Below are 27,514 nucleotides of genomic sequence, written 5' to 3' on the forward strand. Positions count from 1 at the left end.
AACCGCTTTGGGCCCTGCCTCCCGCCCTCTTGCAGCAGGAAGTCTATCTGTCCCCCAATAAATTTTGTTTCCGCCAACCGAAAAATAAAATCCAGGCGCAGAATTCACTTTTAAATTAATGGCTGCGTTGTAGAGCAGCCAGTGCCTAGAAGTGCTTTAGCAAAAGCTTCCCAATTACTTCCTGGGCCGCAGGGCATTTAGGCCTGGCCCCGTTATGTCCGACCTTCTCTCTGAAGGATACAGCATCCCCCAGGTGGAAGCTCCCACTCAGCTCTCCCTCCCCAATCGCAGCCTCCAAACCCCCAGCCACAAACAAAGCCTCCTCGCTCGCTTCCCACAGTCAGCAAGGGAGGGACGGCGGGCGGCAGGGAAAGAAACCTTAGGTGCCGTCCCTCTGCGTGGCTGCCGGGCATGCCCCTCGCCCCCATGGACCCCACTTAGAAAGTAGATAAATTGGGGTGCCATTACTCATTTTCCAAAGGAATTCGCTGCAGGAGCCCTTTCCATGGCGAGGTCCCCAGTGCCTTTCAGCGTCTGTTTACAGACCACTAAGACTTGGACAGGAGGCTGGGCAGGCAGTTAAAGTGACAGTGCGAGGAGCCACTGCCTGCTGCAGACCACGCCCACAGAAAATAAGGCGCTCAGAAATGAGGTCAGTGGCCGACGGGCTCCCTTGACTAGTGTTTTATGTAGGATTGTGTCTGCAAGGCCACTGGGTGGCGGGAGAGGGGGAGCGAGTGGCATTAGCCACCTGGGATGTGAGCTCTGACGGGAAGAACTGGTTATTTAACATGCTGCTCCTGGCACCCGTCTGGGGGCAACATGGCCACGGAGCCCGTGACCTTATCGAGAAGCGGTCTCAGCCCACCGCCAGCTGCCACGCCACTAGGGCCAGTCCGCGTGCTCACACCTGTCACGGCTCCTTGCTCCTCCTGCTCCACTCACCCTGCCTACTGGCCTGACATCTGAACAGAAGTCTTTCCAGGCCCCCAGGGCCTCCCCGAGTTAACGAGCTCCTCCTAATTCCCACCTAATAGGGCTGCATAGGAGCCCAGATGCCTTCTACCTCACAGATGCAAGAAGGAGGAGAGAGAAGTGGGTGAGAGGTGGAAGGAAGGAGGGTAGAGAACGAAGGTTAGGTAAGGAAGAGGAAACCCCAACCTACCTGCTGTGGTCAGAACAGCCCCTCTAGCAAGGGTGCCCCAACCCATCATCACCACTCCCCGTTAACAAGCCCCACCCCAACAGCCCCACCCCCAAGGACGCTCTGGTGAAATGGGGGGTGACAGACATACACTGGAGAGGAAGAGGAAGGGGCTGACAGGAGGAGGCGGGGATGGGTTCTGTGGGAAGGGAGTGTGGTCTGGCAATGCAAGGCCTCCAGGGGAGATGCCTGGCACTTGAAGGAATCACCTAGCGACCGGGAGGCCGCGGGAAGCTCTCTCTGGGCAGCGCCTCGGGAGATGGTCTGTGCAGAAGGTGCCAGGGCAGGGTCTGTGGAGTGCGCAGGTGCGGGCAGCAGTGAGGGGGGAGGCTGTGGAGAGTCGGAGGGGAGTGGGCTTCGGGAGTGACCAACCTGCAGTGGTCCGGAGTCACCTCCCCCTGTGTCCTCCGCCCGTGGTCAAAGAGCAACCCGGAGAACTACCTGATGAGGAGCTGCAGCGGGAGAGAGTGGGGTCATGGGGTCAGGAGTGGGAGGGTGGGAGCCTGGCCGGCGGAGCAGGAGGAAGAGCCTGGTGGGAGAGTGAGCAGACTTGGGGGAGAGCAAGGGGCAAGAGTGCGTGGGAGGCCCCACCGCTGGCTGGTGAGAAGAGGGAGGGCAGCAGAGAGGTGCAGAGCTAGTCAGGTGTGAGGGCCAGAGGCGGCTGGACTTACACCCCAAGGGCGGGAGAGCTTACAGGGTGGGAGGGTTCAAGTTCTGAAGAGCCAGGAGGACTATGCAGGGGCTGCCCAGGAGTCAGGAAAACTGGGGAGCCAAGAGAACAGAGGATGGAGACCCCAAGTCCCCAGGGCCCCCGGAGCCTGGGGAACGAGCAGTCACGCTGCCCTGTGCTCTTTTCTAGTGAAATGCAGCGCTCAGCCAGGGCTAGCCACCCGCCGAGAAGAGCGCTGAGGAAGCTGAGCCCCAGATAGGAGCAGGCACAGGAGGGCAAGGCTCCAGGAGCTGGGTGTGGTGTGGGGCAGAGCGAGGTTCTCGCAGGTCCTGAGACGCAGACAGAAGTGGGAAAGAGGGCGGGAAGGCACGGGGGGGCGGGGGGGCTGACACGGCCAGGAGTGACAGAGGCACAGACGATGGGATGAAGATGGGGTCACTGAGGGGCTGCTGGGGGCAGCCAGTGGACACACGGAGGACAATGGGAGAGACAGACGTCAATGGGGCTGGGGTGCTGGTGCAGTGAGAGCACGAAGGACCGTGGGATGGATGGGGATGGGACACAGAGAAGATAAATGACATTGTAATTTCCACCTGAGCGTCGAGCAGCCTCTTCTTGGGCTCGGGCAGCGGCTCAGCCATGGTGGGGTGGTCCCGGCGCAGCTCCTCCTCCACCAGCATCAGCCTGAAGGGACGGGCTTCAGTGGGGTTAGTGGCGGGCACTACCTGCCCAGGGAGCTCCTGACCCGGGCGCCATGCAGCTCTCGAGCACCCTCCGCCCCTGCCCCAGAATCCCTCCACTGTCCGCTACTCAACCTCCCCTCAGGGACCTCACATCCCCCTAAGGACAGCTTTCTGAGCGTCTACCATCCACATACGCCAGGTCGTCCGCTCCCATTCAGGGCAGCGCCCTCCCAGGCCCCCAGTGGCTGAAGACCTGGCTTTCATGTCCCCCATTCCACCTCCTGTGTAGCCCCTGATGCCCCTCACCCAAGAGGTCCTCTACAATCATTGTTATCCCAGCGTCTCTCTGCCTTTGGTAGAGACCCTCAAGGTGATTTCTCATAACGGACAGCAATTAGAGCAGTGGTTTTCAAAAGTGTCCAATGAAGCCTTGTTCTTCTAATTAATGTTACTCAAAAACACTTTAAGAATGAATCAAAATGGAGCTGGCTCTGAATGGCCCAGGGTCCCTCCCAGTTCTCAGGATAACTGAGCCCCGTGCTGGGACACCTCCGCTGGAGCCCGGGGCTGCACAGAGCAGCTAGGAATGTGCAGACTTTATAAAGGGGCATCCTTTTCTACCGAACACCCTTCCAAGCCCGGGGCCCAGGACGGGATGGTCAGCGCTGCTCTGGACAAGGATCCCTGACTGGGTCTGAGGGGAACAGCATGGCCTGGGTTGAAAGTCACAGTGGCGGTTGGACAGTAACAGGCACACGTTCCGAGGGCTTCAGAAGTCCTCCATCGGGGACACTGACTACACTAAGCAACGGGTTTCTCCCCTCTGGTGGGTGAGTGTAGGGGTGTCCGGAGTTGGGGTCGGGGGCTCTCTTCGACCTCAAGCTCTCCCTTGCTACCCCTCCCCGGGCCGCCCCTCACCTGCCAATGATGCTCTTGATCTGCGAGTCCTTCTCCACCTGCTGCTGCCTCAGCCTCTTCTCGCTCTGCTCCAGCCGGGCCTGATACTGCATCAGGATTTTGCTGGTCTGCTCTTCCTGGGACAGCAGTCTCCGCTCATACTCTTCCAGCTTCCGGTTGGACATGTGCAGCCGCTCCTTCAGGGAGTGGATCTCCTCCTCGTACTCCTTCACCTGCCCGCCGGGCACATGACCCCGCACTGTGAGAGGCGCCCTGCCCTCACCCTGCCACCCCGCCCCAGCCCTGCCTGCCAAGAACAGCTGCTGCCAGGGTGAGGATGACATCCCAACCACCTCCTCCAGCCCTTTCCCTGCCGCCTGATCATACGTACACACCCACTTTTTTGAAGGCCCCACCATGAAGCTGAAGATCCCTTACAATGGAGCAGGGTCACAGACCCCACACCCCGAGGGGTATATACATGCCCTCACATGTGCACCTGGACACATGAGGCCCCACTCAGGAACCTACACAGACGCACGGACACAACCTGAATTTAAAGCTAAGGGGACTCCTCAGCCCTACCCCAGGCGACAGAGCCTGGGGAAGACCAGGAAGGAGAGGCACTGGCTGGGGAGAGGAAGGCTGCACCCTGGGGCAGAGGGTCTGGGCCTCAGGGGAGTCCGGGCTGAGAAGCTCCGAATGCCTTTCTGCTGATAATGAAGTGGGATTCCGAGGCTGGAAGGGCTCGGAAGAGTCATTCTGTCTGCCCTACTGGCTCTAAAGCCTGGAGCTGTGCTGCCCAATACAGTAACTACTAACCACGCGCAGCTATTGAAAAATTAAATAACAATTAAAACATCATTTCCCCAACTGCACCAGCCACGTGGCCCGTGGCCACCATAGTGGGGACCACAGAACCTTCCACCACCACAGAAAACTCTACTGGACAGTTCCAGGCGAGAGAGAGCCTTCCTCCACAGGCCCCTCACCCGAACCGCCAACAGAAACACTGATCTGAGAGACGGTCCTCTCGTCCTCCGAAGAGCGCACACAGCCAGGAGTCCTGGGTGAGGCGGGATGCGAACCCCCTGCCAGCAGGGCCGTTCTCTCCTGGGGCTTGCTAACCAAGTCCACCTAAGTCGGTCCCAACATTTCCTCCGTCAAACCCCAATTCCCCCGAGAATCTGCTCTCTACTCCCCAAGCTGGAGCCATGCACTCTCTCCCTATCGCCTAACCCTGCAGCCACGCTCTCCTTCAAGGTTCTTGGAGCAATGGCTTCACCAGGGAGCGTGCTGCTAAGCCGCTGCGTGTGCTGAGCTCTGGCTGTCTTTTGCTCTGGGCCACCGCCAGCTGGGGGTCTGGATGGTCTTTTCCCACATGGGCCGATACACACTACTGTACACCACCAACCCTCTGCCACCTCTGCCCATGGGGCAGTGACTGGGCAAAGGGGCCGTCGCTTACAGTGCATCTCAACCCCTCTACCCCGCCCAACTGACCAGCTGGCTGCTAGTAAAGTGACTTTCCCACTCCTGAGCGGCCACAGGGGCCCGGACTCCGTTCTCCCTGGGGAAGAGCGTGGGGGCGCCTGCCACGGAGCCTGTTCGTCCCAGACGGGCTATGATGTGCATAACCCACAAAACAGAGTAGGCACTGAATTCTCAACGGAGAATTCTATCTGCTCTGCCCTAACAGACCGAAGGCTTCTCAAGACAGGGGGTCAAGTGTTTTCCTTTTCTTCCCACCATAACTACCTGATCCTGGCTGTTGCCCTCGGCAATGCCAAGGGCAGGGCAGGGCTGGGGGCTGGCGTACCCTGTCCAGCCGGCTCTCATCCATCGACTTGGAGTACTCCTTGAGCTTGTACTCCTCCCGCTCGATGTGGGCACTCTCGATGTCAGCCGACAGGTGTGGCATGTTGGAGACCCAGGCCACCGTCCGCTCAGAGGCTGGCATGGTGGGGTTCAGCGTGGATGGCGTCTGAGAATGCTGGGACAGGGCAGGTGGGGCACAGAGAGGGAGGGTGGGAGAAGGCAGGGTGCGTTTAGAGCGAGCACTGCCAGGAGACGGGCCCCAGCCCCGTTCCCCTGCTCGAGCTCTGACCACCTGTGAATGCTAGGCAAGCTATCGCGCCTCCCGAGGGCGAGCTCCCTGCGGGCAGGGCCCTTTGTCTGCCGCTCACTGCCACGTCACAGTGCCCAGAGCAGCACACGGCACACAGCAGGCTCTCCCACACACTTGTGTAACGAGTGGAAGGAGGTGAGAAAATTGTAAGTTCAGACCACAAACTCTAATCTACCTCTACCTCCCCCACCCGTTTCCTTCTTCCCCCCTGCCTTCCTCCCAGCCTCACCTACCTGCTTGGTGATGGAGGGCTTGAGCCCCCCACCCCCTCCGCCACCGCTGCCCCCGCTGCCCCCAATGCTGCCCTCCTTGCTGAGGCTCTGTTGCCGTGGACGGGCAGGGCCGTAGCTCGGCTCCGGCGACTGTAATAGATTCCCGCTGGATGGCCGCGGTTTCTGGGCAGCGCTGACTGTCAACTGCTGAGACTTGCCCCTCTGCAATGGGGGCGGCTGGCCCCCGCCACCCCCGCCACTGCCCCCTCCGCCGCTCCCACCTCCGGGCCCTGAGGGGGCAGGCCTCTGGGGACCAATGGTGATCTGGGGAGGGGACAGCATGTGCTGCAGGTTGTCCTGTAGTGAGAGCTGCCGACGGGTGAAGTCAGTACCGGAGGGTCCGAACTCGTCACTGTAGCTGTGACTGTGAAGGATGGAGGCGGCAGGGGGCTTGGGGACCCCCGAGGAGAGGTCCTCGCTCTTGCTATAGCCATGGAATGGGGCGAAGGTGTCCCCTGGGGGCTCTCCACCTCGGTGGTGGTGATGGTGGTGGTGGTGGTGATGGGAAGAAGGTGGAGCGTGGCCACCGCCCCCTCCGTGGCCCCCTGGGGGGCCTGGCCCATCAGCAGCCATGTGGAAGAGAGGGTTCTGGAAGGAGAGGGGGATGCGCAGTTGCTGGGCAGGAACACCGTCCGTGGTGACACCCATCTGGCTGAGGCGCATGCCAGCCGCGGTGATGGACGAGCCGCTGCCCTGGGAGAGGCGCCCGGCAGGGGCAGGCCGCAGCCCCAGGGCGGCGGTCAGGGAGGCCTGGCTGGAGTGCAGCAGGTCCCCGACAGCCGCCAGGTTGGACACGCTGCTGCTGTTGAGGCGGCCCCCGGGCCCGTCCCCCTGCAGATCCAGCATGGACACGCTCTTGTTGACACTCAGCATCTTCTGCTCCGGCTCTGTGATGTCTGAGCTGCTCGTGCAGTACGCTGGCGAGGACCGGGCCAGGGGCGGGCGGCTCACGTAGAACAGGTCTTTCCCCCCACCAGGCGGTGGTGGGGGCGGCTTTTCCTTGGTTGGGGAGGGGAGACGAGCCATGTCCATAGAGCTGTCGGAAGGGAAGGGGCACACAGCGGGAGGTGAGGCCCAGGCGACTGGCAATGGAGCCAGCTGTGGTCTGGCACAGCCCTGAGGTGAAAGTGGGACCCTCAAGGGAAGGGCTAAGAGCTCCGGGCAGGGCAGGCAGGGAGGATGGGAGGGGTACGTGGGGAAAGAAAAGGACAAGACCCCTGCCGGGAGGGAGCGGGGCCTAGAGGAGTGGAGATGGGGCAGCAAGTGGAGGGATGAGGGGCAAGTCTGGGTAGATGTGGAGGAGATGAGGGTGCATGGAGGAGGAGCGGAGAGAAGGAAGGTGGAGGTCACTGGAGTGGGAGACAGGAGAGGGGGAGGGGAGGGGAGAGCCCCTCACCTGTTGAGGCCTCGCGCCATGAAGGACTGAAGGTCGATGGAGCTGGAGAGAGATGGGAAGAGGGGCAAGCACAGACAGAGAAGGAGAGGGGTGGGGAATATGGCACGGATGTCATGGAGGGAGAGGCAGGCAAGGAATGAGCAGGGTGGCCATCACCATGAGCGGCCACTGAGGCGGGCGCCACCCATCGGAGCGGTGGCTCAAGAGGCCCTGCTGGGGCCAGGTGTGGCTCCCCAGCCCTGGGCGTGGCGAGGTCTGTGGGGGCTGGTGGGGGCTGGGGCAGTGCTTCTTTCCAACTCGTACAGAGATATTCTGGGTCGGCCGGTTGGACACCACATGGCTGATCCAACGTGCACTGGCTGAACCCCAGCTCAGCACCGGCAGTGGACTCCCTGGCTGGCTCACCTCCTGGGGCCCACAATGCCTGCGCCCCCTGACTCTGGGGGGCTCTCATAGCCTAGCGCTGCCTGGACCTGCCTCCTCACCGTGTCCTCTGACTCCTGCTTCTCTTTCTTTCCAGCCCCACAGAGGCGCACGTGGAGCCCAGCGAAGTGCATTGGGAACAGAATGGTGGGGTCCCAGGACACAGGTGTGGGGTCCCGCAGTGCTCACCTGTTGAGGTCCCGCATCATGTAGCCCTGCATCTCGGCCGACGGGCCCCGCAGCACCACGGGCTGAGGCCGCGGCCGCTCGCTCTGGCGGCTCGGCTGCCTTTGGATATTGGGGTTCCTCAGAGCTGTGCTGATGTCATTGAGGAGCCGGGGCAGTGGGCCCAGCTTCAGGAGGGCTTCCTGGAAGGGGAAGGCTGTTACCTGGGGGCGAAGTGCCCAGCTCTCCAAGGGCCTCAGAGGGGGAGGGGGCTGAGCTGCGGGCAGGCAGCGGGGACGTGCTATGCAGGGGCCTCTGCAGACAACTGGGACAGGGCAGAGGGGCATCTGCTGACCTTGCTGAGCTGGGGCAGCACCTCCCAGAGCAGGGCATGCAGTGTGGAGAGCTCTCGGCCCAAGTCGATGTAGCCCTCAAAGCTACTGCTGTTGGTCAGTGTGTCCAGGTTGGAGATCTCATACAGGAACTGCTGCATGGAACCCCATTCCAGCTCCAAAAACTCGTTCATGAACCCCAGAAAGTCCTCCTTTGAGGTAAACCTGCCGAGGCATCCGGGCGAAGGTCACACACCAAAGGCCATACACCCCCGTGTCCCAGGCCTCTGGGCACTCAGGAGACCCCCCTGCCCACCCCACCCGAACCCTCCTCACTTGGAAAAGTTGGCCAGGTTCTGGATGACCTTGGCGATGAGGGTGAGGGTTCGTGAGGTCTGCTCATCTGGATACTCCTGCATGAGCCCGAAGAGACTGGGCGACATGATGGCGGGGCAGAGGAAGCGCAGGAAGAGAGAGGCGCTAATCAGCCGGTCAGCGATGTCCTCCCGACCCCGCTCTGCGCAGCGCAGTCGCCAAGATGCAAACACCTCCTTCAGCTCCCTCGGGAACACGCTGGGGGGAGGGGTGGGGAGACAGAGAGAAAGAGAGAGAAAGAGAGAGACCAGGACTGAGCCCCAGAGACCCTCAGCTTCCAGGGAACATGCCGAGGAGGTGGCAGGAGGTGCGGGTGTGGAAACAGGTGAGAGACAGGCAGGGTGGGGCCGCAGGGGGAAGACGGGTGGCCACTGGGAGAAGAGGGCTATGGCAGAGGGACAGACAGATCAGGGGAGAGAAATGGAGGGCAGAGAAGGCGAGGGGAGAGACACGTGGGAGAGACAGGGGTCGTGTGAGAGAGACGAGCAGAGAAGAAAAACAGACACCAGGGAGAGACAGAGATGGGAGAGAGATGGAGGGTCACTTGAGGTACAGGGAGCTCGGACCCCCCAACTCTTCTGAATTCCAGGGAAATGAGGCATGACCCATCCCTGGAATGGCTCAGAGCTCACTGCCCCATCTCCTGCTCCATGCTGCACTTGAACTCTGCCTCTGGTAAAACAGGGCTCACCCTCACTCCCACACCTCCGACTGGCCCCCGACTGGCCCCCGACTCCCGTGGTTCTGTCCGTGAGGCCACAGGCCTCCTTTCCAATCGCTGACAAAAGCTGCTGATCCTTTCCTTGCAGGGTCTTTCCCCCAGCCCTTCTCCACTTTCCTGCCACACCCCCTCGGGGTCTGATCCCCATGCCTGACTGGTCAACTGTAGCCCCAACAACCCTGGACTTCCTTCTCCCGGCTCCAGGCACCCCCACCCCCACCACTTCTCAGTTCTACCTACTTCTCAGTCACCATACTTCTTGGCACCAGCACCATTCACGACAGCCCATCACCTACAACAGCCCCTCACCTACGAATGAACTCAAACTCCTTAACCTGGCAACTGAGGCCTTCCAGATTCTAGTTCTAACCCCTCTGTCCTGACACCTGTCCCACCACTCTCCATCTGCAGCCATGCGCTCCACCAAACCGTGCTAACCGCTGCCTCCTGAAAGCTCCTGGGCCTGCTCACCATGTGCGCACCTTCGGCCATGGCCCTCTCCTGAAATGTCTTCTTTCCCCACCATATCCAAACGTCAGAACTTGACCCACTTTCAAAGCCCAGCCAAGGGGGCACCTCCTCCGCGAAGCCTTCCCTGCTTTATCACAAAGCCCTGCCTTCTCTGACCTTATATTACATGGGGGGACCCTCACTTGGCACTTAGCACAGCCTACAACTGCTTTGCAGCTCTAATCTGACCCTACTCCCCCTGGGGAGGTCCTCTGAAGGTAGGGGCCAGGCCTCACTCCTCTGCCTGCTCTTACTGCACCCAGCCCAATGCTTTGCCCGTAACTGGTCCTCAGTCCTCTTTGAGGATGGACAGATGGATGAACAGATGAACACACGGCTCCCCTGCCCCCGCCCCCAACCCAGCGTTCCCAGTCTCACCAATGGGAGTTGACCACCTTGCACAGGGCCAACTCACAGCACATTCGCAGGTTGGCCTGGTGCTCTGCCAGACTGGACGCCGTGCACTTGATGGGGTCCACCTCGCAGTTCTCCTCAGACTCATACAGAGCTCGGATAAATTCCCCTGCGGAACACAACGGGGTCACACCCAGGGGCAGGGGCAGGGGCTGCTGGGCGGGGGAATCTCAGAACCAGGTGGTTGGATGCTGGCACCCAGAAACTCTGGGGTCAGAGGCATCAAGCTTGAGGAAGGGTGGACTTGGGGTCTGGATAGCCAGGTCTAGGGCTGGATGGACATCTGGTAGGTTTAGGAAGAAGAGACCTGAGGGTGGGCCATACCAATGGCATCCTTGAGGTATTTCTGACCAATCAGTCTCATGTACTCTTCTATGGCTTTAGTGGCGAGCGTGTTCTCGCGGAATATGAGGTGCTCCCGTTCCATGAACCTGTCCACCTCAGACATGGCCATGTCTGAAAGGAAGTCCTGGGGCCCGGGAAAATCCAAGCGTCAGCTTCCGAACAGCCAGCCTCACGAAGACAGAAGTGCCCGCTCCCAGGTCACCCTTTCCCACCAGCACAGCACTCACCTTGGCCTTGCCCGTACTCTGCAGGATGTGGACCAGGGCACTGGCGACCTCCTCCTTGCCCTTGACATTCAGGGCGGGCTCCAGGACTGCACACAGCATCCGGTAATGGTTGGTAACATACTCTGCAAACTCCTTATACAGCTCCATGGGCAGGATGCTCATCGTCTGGTAACGTGCTTTCAGCCGCACAGCCGGGCAACCTCCTTTGCCCTTGCCCCCTGAACCACCCCCCGAGCCTCCGCCCCCTCCTGAGCCCCCCATGCCCCCAGAGCCCCCACTGCCTGTCGGCAGGGTTACGGGGTACCACTGCTCTGTGAAGTGGCGCCCAGCCAGGGTGGCCACGGGCACAGTCACCAGGCCCACATAGCCCGCCTTGTCCTTCTTGCGCTTTTTGTCTGAGTCGCGGTACAGATGCAGCCGCAGGGCACGGACAGCTGGCAGGTTGTTAAACTCGAAGTGCTCGCCCCAGAAGACGGTGTCCCCCGACGCCGAGCGGGGCTTGGAGGTGGTGCGCGCGTACAGCATGTCGTCCAGGCAGAGCTCACAGTAGTACCGCTTCTTGGGGGGCAGCTCCCGGGCCTCTATGATCCACAGCTTCAACACATTGTCCACCCGGCGGCTGTTGTCCTGGCAAGGTGGGTGGGCATGGCGGATAGAGGGGAAGGGACAGAGGGACAGAGACATCGAGAGAGGAGAGACAGCGAGGACGTGAGAGGCAGCAATCGCAAAGCGGAGCTCATGCTCACTCGGAGCCTGCGAAGGGGCCTTATTTGGAAATGGGGTCCTTGCAGATATGATCACACTGAGGAGCGTGACACAGGGTTAGCGTGGGCCCTAGACCCCAGGACTGGCGTCCACATGGAGGGAGACATGGAAACCAGAGACACTCAGAGGGAAGGTGGCCATGGCAGGTCAGTGGCAGCAGAAACTGGACAGATGCAGAGACCGCCGCTGACCACAGAGCTCGGAAGAGACCAGGAAGGGTTCTTTCTAGAGCTCTGGAGGGAGCCAGGCCCTGCCTACACCTTGACTTTGGATTTTTAGCCTCCTGAATTATGAGAGAATAAAGTTCTGTGTTTTAAGCGGCACATTTGTGGTAATTTGTTACAGCAGACCTAAGAAATGGCATCAGTATTGGGAAAGATTTTAAAGCTAGAATAACAAGCCAAAAACATTAAGGTAGAATTTGAAGGGGAGAACTGGGAAGTCCTTCAAAGACAATCAGAACTTATTTTTTAAACAATAAAAGAACTGCATAAATACAGGATGGGGGAGGCGACACAGCTGGTGTGAAAGGGCCTGGGGTACAACTGACACCAGAGCGTGGGAGGCTGAGGAGACCTGCACCATGAGCAGCCGAAGGGGAGGGGGGAACCGGGGGCGGGGGGACCGCAGGGTTACACCACATTCATCATCTTTTTTTTGTTCTTGTTGCTAATCCGGACCTAAGGATATCTTTCCCATTGATTTTTAGAGAGAGTGGAAGGGATGGGAGAGACAGAGAGAAACATTGATGTGAGAGAGACACATCAATTCGTTGCCTCCTGCATTGGGGCCAGGGATCGTGCCTACAACTGAGGTACATGCCCTTGACCAGCACCGAGGCTGTGACCCTTCACACTTCAGGCTGGCACCCTAACCACTGAGCTAACCAGCCAAGGCGCATCTTGGGTTTAATTCTTTAAGAAGGACACTAAGAAACAAGGGTTCGCCCAGGATGGCCAACAGCCTGTGAACTCACTGAAAAATGGGGTACAGAGAACAGCTGATGGAACTGGGAGCATTTCTCCTGGGAAATACAAGTCTTGGGAAGAACCAACTCGTAGAACTTGTGAGCCAAAGGGACCTTAGAGATCATGTGGTCCAACTCCACTCCCACCGGTTTCATAGGGGCAAGCTGAGGTCTGGGCTTCACTAACTGGCAGTGGTGTGTGTCCTACGGAAACACTGCAAGCAGGGGCTGGGTAGCACCTGTCAGGGGATCGGTGGGCAGTTCTGCTCACAGGAGACCTAGCCCAGAGCACTCCGGAGCCATGGCCACTCCGTAAGTCTATGATTTCTACGGCAGGGAAAAGACCATGAGGCAGGAAGAAAGGGAAAAGAAATGAAGGACTCAGAGAAGAATGGGGGTCAGTCACCTCCTTTTCATCCATGTCTCCCCCACCTCAGTGCCCTCTTCCCCCAAGCCCCCGCTCCATGACTCCTTCCCCCCGGGCTCCCTAGACTCCTGGTGGCCTGACCTCTACCTGTCCCCTGTGCTCCTGATACCTTGTTGGGTTTTACTGCTCTCTGGAGATTCTCGATCCATTTGTCCCTTTCGGCCGCAGAACGACAGGCAAAACATTTTGTTCCTGATGACGTTGTTACCTGGAGAGGGGTGTGGAGTTGAGATGGGGCTGAAGAGGGGAGATGACTCCTGAGGACTGGAGACTCCACCACCATCTCCTCCTCCCCCGCCTTCCTCCGGCCCCCAAGGTTTCGGTTTTCTCCACATCCCCACCGAGGCCACTCTCTTGAGGCCTCTCTGTCCTTACCCTCCATCGCCCAGCACACTAGACCCAATACCTCAAAACAGAACTCCTGGCCCAGGATGGAGCTGTGCACCGGCTTGATAATGGAATCCTCATCCAAGTTGAGCTCTAAGGCCTCGGCGGCACTGCTAGGACTCAGCAAGGACTCGTGAGAATGTGACTCCTTAAAGCTCTGCATCAGCCGGGCCCTAGCGGACGGGAGGGTCAGGAGACAGGATCAGGGCCCCACAACTCTTACACACCAGGGCCTGCGTCATCAGGATGGAGACTTGGGAAAAGTGCCTCCTGAACTCCCTTCCCACACGGACACAGACAGACAGACAGACAGAAAGAAACCAGCCTATCCCTGGGGAAGGACATGAGGGGTGTGAGAGAAGCAAGGCTCCTTAAAGAAATCCCCTCGCCTTCAAGTCACACCTAAGGGGTTGTGGGGACTGGGGACACGGAGGAATATCTCAACCCAGAAATGGACCATGGCAGAGAACAGAGGCGAACAGGTGGGCTTGGGACACCTCCAGGTGCCCTCCAACATCCAGAGCTCGGAATGAGGGAGGAAACGTGGAGGTAAAGAACCAGAGTGCAAAGATGTTCACCTGGGCCTGGCGCACGCTAGTGCTTACACAACATCCGATAATTCAGAGAATGAATGAATGAGGTAAGAGGGCTCTAGCAGAATCGGGGTTTACGGTCATGTGTTACAGCAGCCTGGGGAAACTCAGAGGGGGACTCGCCATAAATAGGAGGAAGCTGCGGGCAGAACGTGACAATGAAGAGACTGAAATGGGGACTGGGGGAGAGGGGGAGCTGGAGCAGGAAGGAGAAAAGGGGGAGGCAAAGGCATGTGCAGAAATAAGAGGATAGGAGAAGGTGAGGAGGTACAACTGCAGAGGGACATGGGAACAGAGATGGGAATAAGACGGGAGGAAATACAGGGAGAGGAGAGAAAGGGGCTGAGGGAGCCAGGGATGGGGGCCCAGGCCCAGGAATAGGAACAGGCGAGTGAGCAGTATGAGGATGGCTAGGGATGAAGAGTAGAGAGCAGTAGGAAAGCAGGAGGGAGAGCTCGGGTGTGGGAGCCTCCACAGAGCTATTTATAGCAGCCCCGTCATTGGGCTCCATTGTCGTCAGCGCCACGCTCCCCCAGCCCACCGCCCCCGCAGCCAGGAATACCATGCCCTCACCCCCCCTGCCAGCCCCAAATCCAGCTCGGTGACATGGGAGGGGGCAAGGGAAGGTGTGACTCACCTATCCCAACCTCCCTACCTGCCCAATCCCGAGGGAGGCCAGACATGGGGGGAAAGGAAGGACTGGGCTTCCTGGGGAGTGACTGGGTGAGGGGGAAGCCCGAAGAGGAACCCCAAGAAGCAGACAATAGGAGCAGACATGACATGTCCCCCAACCCCAGCCTCAGTGACAGTGGCTCTGGACTTCTCTGAGGACTTCCTCCCCCCTCCCCCCCTTCAGTCCCTGGATTAACCCTATAGCTCCCCTCCCCCGCCAGTACACCTGTGCCACCCTCCCCCTTCCCTGTCCCTTCCCTCAGCCATTAGTATCTGCCAGCCCCAGCCCCACTCCAACCCTCTGCCCTTCCCTCAACACCCTTCTACCTAGACCACACTGCTCCTCCCTGCCCCCCCCCCCCCGCCCGGCTTCCCCAATGGCACCAGCACTCCTTCAGTCCTGGGGGCCAGCAGAGTCCCTCCTTGGCTCGACCTCTCCCTGTCCCTAACCCCATAACATCCCTCAGCCAACCTGAGGCCTCCAGCCTCGCATCAGAGGACGCCCATTGCTCGGATCTCACTGTAGAGCCCCCCATACGGCAATCAAGGCAGCCCTCCCGCTCCAGCCCCTACCGGTCATGGTCAGCACTTCGGAAGCGAGGCAGGATCTGGCGAAAGCTGCTGGTCCGGTCAAGTTTGGGCTGGGACTTCGTGCGTTTGATGGAGCTTTTTAGCCTCCGGCTCAGGAAGCCTTGCTGGGGGAGGGAGTGGGGATGGGGCGGGTGGGGCAGGGTCAGCTCCACCTGCTCACCCCTCAGCTGAAGGTGGGAAGGGGAGGACGGGGAGTCTTTAGGGCGAGGAAAGGGGAGAAAAACCCTGCCACCGGTCTGTCTTCCTTGGCTCCCACGGGTTCGAGCGCATACACAAACACACACCAGCTTGCAGAAGGTGGGAGGGCTGGTCTGAGAAGCAGGGGGGCAGAGCCAAGAAGGGGGAACCAAAGAGGTGGGGAGTGTCTCTTTCCTCCATCCCTCCCGCTCGGGTCCCTTTTCAGAATCCTGGGCTCCAGCTGGGACGGGGGGGGGAGGGGCAGCCGGCCACATTTGGCAGCACCTTCACTCACCGAGGGCCGGAAGGGCGCAGCGGGGGCGGCCTCCATGCTGTACTGCTTCCCCCCGGGGACACTCTTCCTCCTCGAGCGACCCAGGTGGTACTCTGGGGGAAAGGAAAGGGCAGAGGGGAGCTGGGGAGGGGTCGCTGTCGGCCCGGCTTCCGCCCCTGGCCCCAGCGCTCACCCACCTCCCTGGCCCCTCGCTCCAGCCTCACCTACCCCCCGGGAAGCAGCAGGAAGAGCAGCGGCGGCGGAGAGGCTGGCGGCGGGAAGAAGGGGGCAAGGAACCCGACCCGGAGCCCCCCGAGGGGGACGGAGTGGGAGGCCTGAGGCCCATGACTGGGGCTGGCAATCAGCCGAGGGGCATGGCTGAGAGGGTCAGTGAAACCCCCAAAATAAAGGACACAGCTCCACAGAAGACAGGTCCTTGGTGCCCACCCCCCCAGGAGGAGGCTAGCTGCGGGGGGAAGCTGGGCTAAGGTCATTGCCCATAGGCGAGCTTTCCCCTTCCCTCGGCTGGGTACATCGCCCGCCTGCCCCCCTCCTGCTGGAAGCCCAGTCGGTCAGGAGGGCCTGGGCTGCCTCCTATGACCCCCTCCCTGGACTGGAGGGGGGAGTCTTGGGAGAGACCCGAGAGGAGTGGCCAGGGGAGAATCCTGGGGACAGAAAATTCCAGGAAGGGCCAGGTAGGGGGAGGGGAGGAGGGGCTGGTGCCACGTGCACTGCAGTGGCAGGGCCTCAGAGGGGAAGGAGGGAGAGGGGAAGGGAAGAATGCCAGGGAGTGGGGAAAGGGGCAGTGGGGGCTGGGGGACTCCCAAGTGAGGGTAGGGAGACGAGGAGGAGAGGAGGTGACTGCAGATGAAGCTTGGGACTGCCAAGAGTCTGAGAGAGGTGGCAGCTCGGAGGAGGGAGGCTGGGGCTCTGCTAGCAGGGAATTTAGGGGGGCGAGGGGCTAGAGGAGAATGAAAGTGGGGGATGCCAAGCTCCGGCTCCAGTTCCAGAATGGCTGCTCAGGCCTGGGCTCCCCCCTCAGCCCCAGTCACCACTGCAGCCAATGGGGGGGCAGGTACTGCATCAGGGGCGGGGCTACCATCTCCACAGCAACAAGAAGCTACAGGCTGGAGGGGGTTGGACCGGAAGAGCGGCCAGTTAACCCTCTAGATTCCAAAGCAAGGGTGGGCCACAGCTACATTTTCACGGTCAGCTTCCAGAATTGCAAACTGTCCTAGAACCAGTCCCCAAGTTCCCTTTGCCTCTAAAACCCAAGCGTTAGGAGATCTGCACACAGAAATGTGGGTCCTATGATACAGGAGCCCTTGTCAGTGGCTCAGGAATACATGTGTTCAGCACAGAACACACTGAGCTGTGGAGGTACATGTACATGAGAGCCACAGTGCAAAACTACACAGGGATCTAGGTGCTTAGAAGGTGCAGAGACAACTGTGAGCAGGGGGTGCTGCTGACCCGCAATCAGATGCTCAGGCCCACACAGCCCACTGGAGCATGCTTAGACATGTGTGAGCACCACAACAGGGGAGGACATGCTTGGACGGACACTCACATGAGAGCTGCTGGTGTGGACGTGTGGCTCGAGTCCCCTGGGCAATCGTGTAGGCAGCACATTACAGAAATGGACATTTAACCCTGAGACGCACACACGGCCAGGATACATGCTTGAGTACACCGGATTCCGACCACGTCAAGGTACCCCCGAACCCCACAAGCACAAACATCGCTCATTCACATGAAAAGAGCAACTCATCTCAGGACAATTCCTCTCGCCCAGCCCTTCCCTGACCCCAACACAGGCTTCCGAGACGGCTACCAGGATAAAGAAAAAGCAAGGAGCAGATGTGTCCATTATCCTTCCGTCACACACTCAACAACGCTCTTAAGGGCTCCGGATACCTCTGTCCTAGTCTCTGCGTTTCTCAGGTATAGCTGCCTCCCTCTCATTCCAGAGAGCCTCGCTCAGCCATGGTTTTCAGATGCAGGCTCTTCTAACAAAGGCATAAAGTCTAACTTTAAATCCACTCAAATTTTGCTTTGGAACTAAAGAATTAACAGAAGGAGAACTAATGTGCTAATTGGTTCGCTTGGTTCTTGGAAGTAATATAACCTTACACATATCACCAGAAACGAAGGTCCAGGAGCTCACACATAAGGCACAGGTACGGAGCTGGCCGCATACACACGGGCTTACAAAAACTCACTGTCACAAGGCTAAGAACAGCAGAAACACACAGGAAAAGGGGAAGAGTGACAGGAACTTGGGACATCCTGTTATTAATGCCGCATGCAGTGACATGTACAGAAAGCACAGCACACACCCCCGTACACACACACAGCAAACCTGATCCTCGTATTGTGATTACTGGGCCCCCATGACCCATTCTAGCACGACGTATACACGCATGCACACACAGAACAGCCACCTACACAGGCCTGTAACCCAGGCATTGTGCATACACCCACACATGTGTACACCCTGTATCCACACACAATTGCTCTCACATGCACACAGCAAGAGCTTGAACTCCCACCTCTTCAGTCCCTGGAATCTTGCCATCTCCCCGCCTTGCACTCCCCCCTAACCCAGGAACCGTGCCTGTGGCCTTTCTTCCTTGTCACACCCAGCTGGCTGCTCACATGGGGAGCCAGGGGAGGGAGGTTGGCAGAACAGGGTGAGGAACAGAGTTGGACAGAGAGCAGAGAAATGGGGTGCAAAACTCTACACCGGGACAGGAACCTCTAATGACGGTCCCTGCGTGACAGGCCTTGCTGAGCCAGCCTCTGAGCCCGAGTGGCCTCCCTGATCCCACAGGGCCCACGTGAACCCGGGCCATCTTCCCTCTCCTGCCTTCCTCTCGCACAGACCCCTTTACTGCAAGGCCTGACTCCTCCTCCCCCTCCCCCAGCCCCCTTCTCCCAAGTCTCCATCCAGTTCCCAGTCCTAAGCTCTCTTACCCTCTCTTCTCTCTTCCAAATCTGCTTGTCTCTCCAGCTACTCTTTCGCCCTGGCTCTCTTTCCTCCCCTTCAAGCCTCTCTCATCCCTCCTCTCCCTCTTTCTCCCCACTTCTCCTCTTTCCTCCACTTTCAGCTCCCCTTTTCAGCCTCTCTGTCCCCACTCCCTGACAAGTAGGGGCTCATACCTGCCTAGCCCAAAGGTGTTCCATATACAGTAGGGTTCCAAGAAGCACACACACACTTACTCCCTCCCCCACTTGCACACCACCCACATCCAGACACACCCTGGACACCCATGCGGGGACTGACACGGATACCCAGATCAATGATGGAACACACATGCAAAGACACACACCTGCCAGCAGGGACACAGAAATCCTGCTCATGCAGCCACACATCCCCACACACAGGAGAAAGACTAGAGGTGAGCCCCAGCCAGGGACACGCAGGCCCAGGGTCAGAGGTGACATGGACCAGGATGGCCACGGACTGCCCCACAAGCCAGTGGCCAGCCCAGCAGCTCCCTAGCCAGGAACGCGGCAGAGGCAGGGTAAGACAGGACAGCTTGACAGGTCTGCACCTGGCTGGATGCACATGTGTGCAGGAGTACCTGGGCCCCCGTGTGCACATGGCACCGACACACAGGGGACACGGGTATGAGCACGAACACCAACGTGGACACACAGGCTGCCGCCTCCACAGGGGAGCTCCAAGACCACCCCACACCGGCCGCCCCCGCGCGCATGAGGCTCTGTCCCCCCACGAGGCCACGACCGGTCCCCGACACTCCCCGCACCCCGCGGACCTCCGCTGCCCCCTCTCCAGTTACCATAACTCCCCCCACTCGGAAGATGCAGCGAGAACATGCAGAGGGAGCAGCTGCCGCCGCCGCTGCGGCCTCCCCACCCCCTCCCCGAGCCCACGCACACGCGCGCCCCCGCCCCACGCGCCCCCCACGCGCGCTCCTCTTCGGCGCGGTCCCGCCCTTACCTTGCACCGCCCCTGGGGGGTCCCCGGTGAGGGAGGGGCTCCGCCCCGGCGCGGGGGAGGGGCGGGGTGCGGCGGGACGGGGGGCGGTGCGGCCCGGCTCGCACCGCCCGAAACGGTGGGGGCGGCGGCGGGGCCCGGGACGGCCCGGACGGCCGCGCGGTGACGGCCGCGGGAACGGCTCCTTCCGCCGCCGCTCCCGCCGCTGCCGCCGTTGCCCGGGCCCCGCCGCCGTTGCTAGGCGACCGCTGCTGCCGTGGCCGCCTCTGTCACGAGCCCCGTCGCCCGGAGACAGCGCGAGAGAGACGGGGGGAGGGGGACGAGGGGACCCCCTAAGCCAGCCGGGCCTCCCAACATCTCCCTCCGGAGCACAACCCCTACCCCAAACCGCGGAGAGACGAGGGGCCGCGGCTCCACCGGCAGAGGGGAGCCCTGGATTCCAATGCCCTCAGGGGTCGGGTCCCTTCCGAGGCTCGAACACCCACGGCCCCAGCACACCGTCGCGCGCCCTATGTCCCCTGCACACCTCCATGCCCTCTACACGGTCCCCATCTCCCGGAAAACCCAGACGTTCACCAGTCACCAACGCTTTCACCAAACCCTCCCCGATGTATAGACCTCTGGACCCCCTCCCAACCCTACGGAACCTCCGGCTCAACAACCTCCACATACCAGCCCCGGCTGCACACACACATGGCTGCCTGCACACAGGAGACACGCGGGAGGCCCACAGCAGAGACCCCAGACCCCGAGGACTCCGGGTGAAGAGACAGATGAGGAAAGAGTGGGCAGAGACACCAACCACCGGACATAGGAAAAACATAGGAAAAACATACCCCACAGCATGTGACCACGCTGGCCTGGACACACAGGTGCTCACACGTGCACAACACACAAACCTTTCCCAGACATGGACACGACACACAGATGTAACAGACATCACACACATTCTCTGTACACACTCCACCACCACCACCTGGCTTTGCCTCACATGGATGTGCTACCCCCACACCCCCATGGTCAGAGGTTTCCATGACAATGACACATCCCTGGCCATCCAGCCACCCAGGGTCCCAGAGCTGACCCCCAAGGGCCTTCTGGGCCTATCAGGAGGGCTGAAGGGAGCCAAGAGATAGAGATAGGCCACTGGCTCTCTCTAAGGAAGAGGAACTGGAAGCCTGGATGCTGAGGGGAGGGGAGCTGGTGGAAGAAAGGAGTCACCTCGGGTTGGGGGGTCGGGAAGACATGGAGGGCCTGCATCCCTGGTCCCGGAGGGGAAAGGCAGTGGTAGGGGGCAGTGACAAGGGGGTTCCGGGGCTGAGGGTGTCTCTCTGCACCTTGGCTGCAAATCTCTGTTCTCTGCCTTCATCTCCCCTCACTGTTCCCATGGAAACCTTTTAAGCTAACTTCTCAGGAAGACAAAATCTTTTTTTAAATGACTAAAGAGGGAGGTGGAGGGGGGGCAGAAAGAGAGAGGGAGGGGAAGAGACAGATGGAGAGAGAGAGAGTTGAAGAGACAGACTGAGCAGAGAGCTCTACAGACAGACAGACAGACAGGAGATGAGATGGGGGTCTGATGGAGTTAAGGGGTAGAGAAAATAAGAGAAATCGGGAGGAAAGAGAAAGGGGGTGATAGAATTGCAGAAAATAGAAGCAGTTGATGAGAAGAGGAAGAGGGGGCAAGAAAAGAGGGAGGGCCCTCGGGCCAGAAGGTCTGGAAGGAGAATCGGGAGCGTGGGGGGGCGGGGGGGAGGGCGGGAACTGGGTTATTCTCTCCAAGATCCCAGACCAAGCCCTGGGAGGGGCTGGGGCGGGCTCACTCGAACAGGAAGCTGAAGATCTAAGGAGACTATTTTTACAAGCACCAGGGAAAGTCATGCTTCGCGGTTGGAGAGGGAAAGGGGAGCGAAACTGAGTGAGGACTGTGACCGCAGCCCGTCCCGCTCCCGAGCCGAGGAGGGCGCCTTTCCCGCGCAGGCTCCTGCCCGCGGGGCGCCCGCCCGTGCCGCGGCCGCCCAGCCCCGGCTGCGCCCTCAGCCCCGGCTTCCTCCGCCCAGCGCCCGGTCTGCCTTCAGCTCTCTCCCCGCGACTGTCCGGGGCGCCAGGGCTGCTCGGCCGCCGTACCATGCTCGCCGTGGGGCCGCCCCTCCACCGGCACGGAGACTGTGCGTCTCAGCAGTTTGTTGCGGCTGGAGTCGCTCCTCCGGTCCCGGATCAGAAGGGGGTGTATCTAGGGGATGCGGGTGTGTCAGAGCTCACGGGCGCCGCCGTCCCCCCTCCTCCCCCACCAAGCAGGCTGCACCTCCCCTGCCTTCCGGGGCTCGCCTGCTGCCCCTGCCCCACGGCACTAAGTGTCTAGGTGAGCCAACTTCCTGGCCCTTCTCTCCCAAGTCTCTCTCTCTCTCATGTCCCACTCTCCTCTCTTCTCCCTCCATTTCTTTTGAAACATCCTCCAGGGAATCCTCCCAAACCCCACTCAGCTCTCCGGAGTTTGCTGCTTCCTGCACTTTCCCCTTGACCTTCAGGTCCTCCATTCTCCCTGCTGTCCTCCCAACCTCCCACCTCCCGCAGCCCTTCCCTCCCTCCCTGCCAGTCACGGGGGGGGGGGGGGGGGGGGATCAGAAGCTGCATTTATAATCAGGATCCACAGCTTGTCTCCCTCCCACACCCGCCCGGCTTGTGGCCAGACTGGGACCCAACCTCCCCACACCCGGGAAGGCCTGGTCACCTCCCCACACCTTTCATCTTCTATCATGACCCCCAACTCAACCTCTCACTTCCCTTTCTTCTCTCTGAACCTCACCCCCACTTCCCCCTTGCCACCTCCTTCCCAAACCACCCCTCTCCAACCCTCCCATCTCCTCCGCCCCTACAGGAACCTCCTCACCCACTGGTCCCCAGCCCCAGTTCCATACCCAACCCCTGTGGCCCTACACTGTTCATTTTCTAAATTCTGTCTGCCCTGGCACGCTTCCTACTGGATTCTGGCCACTCCTGTTGCCCTCAACTTGCTGGCCACCAGTCCCCGAAGTCCCCTCCTCTCATTCCTTCATTACCCCATTCATTTCTTCCCTCTTCATCCTCACACCTCACAATAGTCCCCACTCTCATTGGTTCTGGTTCCTCCAATTCATCCTACAGACCCCAAACCCTGGGTCAATGCCTAAAACCGACGACCCAAACCACCTCTCCCTTTACAGTCACCATCTTCCCCCAGTCGATACCTCCACTTTACTCCATGGCCTGAAAGCCTTCTACCCAGCCATCTCTCCACACTCTCACTTGCCCCCACAGACCCCTCGAAACCCTGGTTAACTTCAACTCCAGCTCTAAACACAACCTCCCCAACAGCTTTGGGGGCACGTCTCTCACCACCTCTCTGGTCTGGTGAGCTACCTTATCACTCTTTGAAGATGGTCCTCCAAATCACTCCACTCCCTGACTCATACATCTGGGATCTACCTTTCATATTCGCACCCCCTATTTCTTCTGACGGACCCTCCACTGTGACCCCAGCTCCCAAATCTGAACCCACACTCTCCTGGCTCTCTAATCACCCTGCATGCCTACCGCCGCCCACAGGAACCCTCTGTTCATGTCATGTCCTTCACTCTGGCTAGTCCCTGCCCCTGTCTCACTCTTACTGTCTTAGGCAACTCCCTCATCTCCAGGCATCCCCTCCCTTACGTTCCCTCCTGATCTCCCTGCCAAAAGCCCTCTCGGTGCCTCTCTAAATTCTGATCTCAGGTGCCTTCCCAGTCTTCACCGCTCTCCCCACCGAGACCCACTGACCTTTGTCATCTTTCCCAGGACCCGCCAGCCTCTCCCAGTTTCCCAAAGACCCCACTCACCCCTGCCTTTTCTCCGAGTCCCCCAAGTCCCCCTCCCTGCACCCTGCACCATGATGGGAAAAGGACTGGGAGGCAGTGAGTCTTGCTCAGTGTGGGAAGAGGAAGGGTTCCCGAGAATCACTGTGGAGCTGATCCCTCCAAAGCAATCCCCATTTCTTCACCCTTCAGTTTCTCTTTCCCATCCTAACCTATCCCACTATATGGGCAGGTGAAAACAGGAGGCACCCCCAAATCTTCAGAACCTCATGTCCTCTTCAACACTGCACATGGCCCTCAAAGACTCCCAAGCCAAGGTGTGAGCATGCTTGCCCCTTTTCACATCCCAACCCAAGTCTCAATGGCCAACCTCCTTCCACCGCTTGCCGATGTCACTCTTGTCAGTCCTCTCTGTGTCTCTCACCCTTTCACTAATGAGGGTTCTCCCCATCTTTCTCTCTACATTCCCCATGGTACCCAGTGGTCTTTCCAACCTTCCCACCCTGCTCACCTCGTCCTCATCCAGCATGAGAAGCTGGTTCCCAGAGATGATGCAGAACCGAGGGTTCCAACCAGGACGATCATATGGGGAATGAACGTATTGGGTTCGGTGCATAGGGGGTCCCCGTACATCTGGGGGACAGAGACACACAGAAACAGTAAGGGAGGCTCTAAGCATTTGGGAGACAGAGGCCTACAGTGGGTAATAAGAGAGTCCACCAAGTGGGAGAAGGGGACCGCACCTGCCTTGAGATCACAGATGGGGGTGAGGCCCCTGGTAACGTTAAGAGAGCGGAAGATAAGCCTCTATATCTGGGGGGGAAGAGGAACGGGAATCAGCACAGGGCTCTGTCGACGTGGAGAAAGAAATTGGAAGGGTGGCTCGACGAGGGGAATTATAGCATGACAAAGGGTATACATTTGAAGGCAGAAAAGAGTGAAGGAACTCTCCATCCACTTCAAAAGAATAAAAAGGTGGAGGCAGCTGAACTGACCGAAGAAAAACACACAGGTTGGTGGCAGGTGCAACCAAGTAACCAAAGAAGACAAGAACTTGGAAGGTGGCACGACCTGCCTGCAGGGGAGGAAGAGGAAAGCTGTGGAAGGAAGGAAGGGCTGGGGGTGTAGGAACATGTAGGTCATACGATTCTGAGAACTAAGCATCTGGAAAAGGAAGAAAGTGAGAGAGCTTACCTGTTCAGATCAGAGAGAGGCGCAGGCCTCCCCTCCTACCTTTCCTCTAGCCTCTGCTCCCTCCTCTCCTAGCCCAACCCTGCTCAACATTTGGGGAGAGTTCTGGTTCTTTAAGTGGGTTTTGTCAGCATCTGGCTGTGAAGGGGCCGGGGAATGAGAATAGAAACTGAATTGATCTCTTCCCCCACTTCATGCTCAGAGATCAGAGATGCAAACCCCCCCCCCCCCGCCTCCCCACCTAGTCTCCAGGGACAGGATGGAAGCCAAGCCCAAGGGTTAGGAACCTTCCCAAGGCACAGAGAGGAGTCTGAAGAAGAAAGAGCGGAAAGAATGGAAGATCCAGGCCTGTGACATAGAGCGGGCTCCAAAGACTGGCCCTGGGGCCGGGGACAAAACTTCTAAGAACAGCAGACAAGGGGTGCCCATGTCCTTCCCATGCTACCATCCCTGCAAACTGCCTCTTCTTTAACCCCCATCTGCACACCATCACGGGGATGCAGGGGACAGGCCCAATGGAAGTAAGAGGAAAATCAAATTGGCAACATCAAAACAATAGAAAATAGGCTTAAGGTATCAAAGTGTGAGAGAGTTTAGAGGAAGAAACATCAAACTGTCACCTTGCAGGGTAATTACTCATGGATCTATTGCAGGAAAAGATCTGATCTTTGAGCTTCATTCCAACTGGATACCCTGAATAGAGAGCTTTGGAAAATCTAGCCCCTTTCTGTCTACAAATATGGTCTTCACATCTACCCAATCTGCAGATCAGAGGCGGGGATGAATCCCCAGAACGTAGATGCCTAGAAACCCCAACACTTTGAAACTCTCACTTATCTCGCTGCCATCTCAGAGACTCTGTAAGCTATCCTCTCTACATCCAGATGTCAGCAAGGCTGGGCGACTGCAGACACTGCAGGCAGCGTGCCCACTGCACTGACTCTGAGGACCCCCAGAGGAGGAATCTGTGGCGACACACAGTCATTGTGGGGGGGGACTGGTTCAGGCTGCAGCCACGGGGAGGCAAGTTAGACGTCAGGGGGCACCTTCCTGGGGGCAGGGAAGGACACAGGGAACTTAGTTCAGAAGCAACTCTGGACACACACACACACACACACACACACGCACACACACGCTGTCTGGACTTAAGTGAGGATGAGTCTGGGAGGCAGAAGCAAGAGGAACATAGCTGAGAACGGGGAAAGGCATACTAGGGCAAGAAATCCCACAGGGCTCAGATGGGGGTCGCTTGTGGGCCCTGTTCCAACCATCAAAACCTGTCTTTGCACCCCAAATCTCCAACACCCCAAAAAGTAGAGGAGACAAGAAAAGAAGAATGGATGATAAGAGGTGAAGGGAACTTGGGGAGGCACAGGCTTGTGGTGACAAGATGGGGAACAGAGTAGGCAATAGAGGATGGGCTGGAGGATGTAGGAGAAGAGGGGGAAGAAATGATGGCAAATCCCTGCAAGAAAATATATCAGAAGGGCCCAGCTGGACCTGGGGCAGGAGAAATGATGTGAACCTAATAGAAGTACTAGAACAAGGGGGTCAAGAAGGAGGGGGTGAAAAGGTGGGAGAGAGAGAGAGCGAGAGGACATCAGAGCAGGGACTGATAAAGGGGAAGGACAGAAGGGGGACCCATATAAGGAACGGACACCATATGGGGGGAAAGATATAGGTGATGGACACCAGAGGAGGGAGGGGGAACTGGAAATAAGGATTGGAGATGGGGGAGGGGAGTAAGAGTGGTGGGGTGAAGGAAGCAGATAAGACCCCAGGGGTCACATTGTCCTGGTCAAGGGCCTGAAAGAGGTTCGGGCAGTGTGACCGGCCCCTACTCCCATCACTCAGTCTCACTGGCATTCCCCCTCCCCCTCCACAAACACACACACATTTGGCCCTCCCCCTGCCCTGGTCTCTCCTCCCCCAACCCATTCCCTCTCCTCTCTTCCCTCCATCTGGACCCTCTATTCCTCCCCCCACACACACTGCCTCCCTCTCTCTCCATCTGGCCCCTGCTTCTCTTCCTCCATCCTCCTCTCTTTTTCCATCCCATCCCATTCTCTGACCCCCCCACCCCCCACCATATTCTGAACCCCATCTTCTTGGCTCCTCTTTGCAACCCTATGTTTTCATTTCTCCCTCCCAGCCCCTCTCCCGACTCTGCCCTTCTATTTCCTTGATATTTTCCTCATCTCTTAGCTTCAAAATTATTTCTGCAGCTCTTCCTCCAACCCTATCCCATCTTCCCACCCTTTCTTGCGATCTCTTCTTTCCCCTTCATTTTCACCTCAGCCCTCTTTAAGGCCTGTCTCCTGGCCCCTCCGGTCCCTATCTCCCCTGTCCCCTGGCCTTCAATCCCTCCTTCCTCACTGCTCCTATCCTGTCTTCCTAGTCCTCCTGTCTCCCTCCATTTCAGCAGCTCCCCTCCTTGGCCTCGGCTCTGCCCCCTCCTCCGCCCTGCCCCTGCCCCTCCCCCCTTTACCCCTCCTAACTGGCCCTCCCCCTCCCCTCCCTGGCCCTCCCCTTCCCCTCGCCACCGTACCTCTGAAGGGGGCATAGGACATCGCGGGGATGCTCCCCCGATGGATGGAGGCGCGAGACCTGCTCATCAGGCCTGGGAGGGAGGGGGCGGGGGACGGGGGAGAAAGAGAAGAGAGAAAGAGGGGGAGAGAGAGGGGGAGAAGGAGGAGGAGGTGGAAGAGGAGGAGGAGAGAGGAGGAGAGAGGAGCGGAGAGGAGCAGAGAGGAGGAGAGAGGAGGAGGAGGAGGAGAATGGGAGCCAACGGCAGCAGCGGCAGCCGGGAGAGAGAGAGGGGGGCGGGGGAGTGAGCGAGAGAGGAGAGAGCAGGAGGAGGAGGAGAGAGAGAGATCTGCAGCCCCCACCCCGACCCAGTGGGAATCAGAGAGACAGA

General features: G+C 59.1%; 1 protein-coding gene across 4 annotated transcripts in view; it reads right to left on the reverse strand.

Annotated features, from left to right (window-relative positions):
• Window positions 1-27,401, reverse strand: part of SYNGAP1 (synaptic Ras GTPase activating protein 1) — a 30,480-nt gene extending 3,079 nt beyond the window's left edge. Inside the window, exons 1-18 of one of the 4 annotated variants that reach the window (XM_059701972.1) lie at window positions 27,146-27,401; window positions 23,918-24,039; window positions 21,704-21,809; window positions 15,637-15,728; window positions 15,147-15,268; window positions 13,328-13,481; window positions 13,031-13,129; window positions 10,763-11,389; window positions 10,515-10,659; window positions 10,155-10,299; window positions 8,507-8,743; window positions 8,194-8,395; window positions 7,863-8,041; window positions 7,251-7,292; window positions 5,816-6,890; window positions 5,274-5,447; window positions 3,476-3,687; window positions 2,468-2,558 (exon numbers count right to left, since the gene is read on the reverse strand). In XM_059701972.1, coding sequence (XP_059557955.1) covers window positions 2,468-2,558; window positions 3,476-3,687; window positions 5,274-5,447; window positions 5,816-6,890; window positions 7,251-7,292; window positions 7,863-8,041; window positions 8,194-8,395; window positions 8,507-8,743; window positions 10,155-10,299; window positions 10,515-10,659; window positions 10,763-11,389; window positions 13,031-13,129; window positions 13,328-13,481; window positions 15,147-15,268; window positions 15,637-15,728; window positions 21,704-21,809; window positions 23,918-24,039; window positions 27,146-27,212 — 3,891 coding nt within the window. In that variant the 5' untranslated portion in view covers window positions 27,213-27,401. Of the gene's footprint in view, window positions 1-2,467; window positions 2,559-3,475; window positions 3,688-5,273; window positions 5,448-5,815; window positions 6,891-7,250; window positions 7,293-7,862; window positions 8,042-8,193; window positions 8,396-8,506; window positions 8,931-10,154; window positions 10,300-10,514; window positions 10,660-10,762; window positions 11,390-13,030; window positions 13,130-13,327; window positions 13,482-15,146; window positions 15,269-15,636; window positions 15,729-15,843; window positions 16,933-21,703; window positions 21,810-23,917; window positions 24,040-27,145 lie in introns of those variants that run through there. The other 3 variants (XM_059701971.1, XM_059701973.1, XM_059701975.1) reach the window with 3 other exon arrangements.
• Between the last annotated feature and the right edge of the window lie 113 nt (window positions 27,402-27,514).

Source organism: Myotis daubentonii, chromosome 6 (assembly GCF_963259705.1).
Source record: "Myotis daubentonii chromosome 6, mMyoDau2.1, whole genome shotgun sequence".
In the NCBI taxonomy this organism is placed as follows: Eukaryota; Metazoa; Chordata; class Mammalia; order Chiroptera; family Vespertilionidae; genus Myotis; species Myotis daubentonii.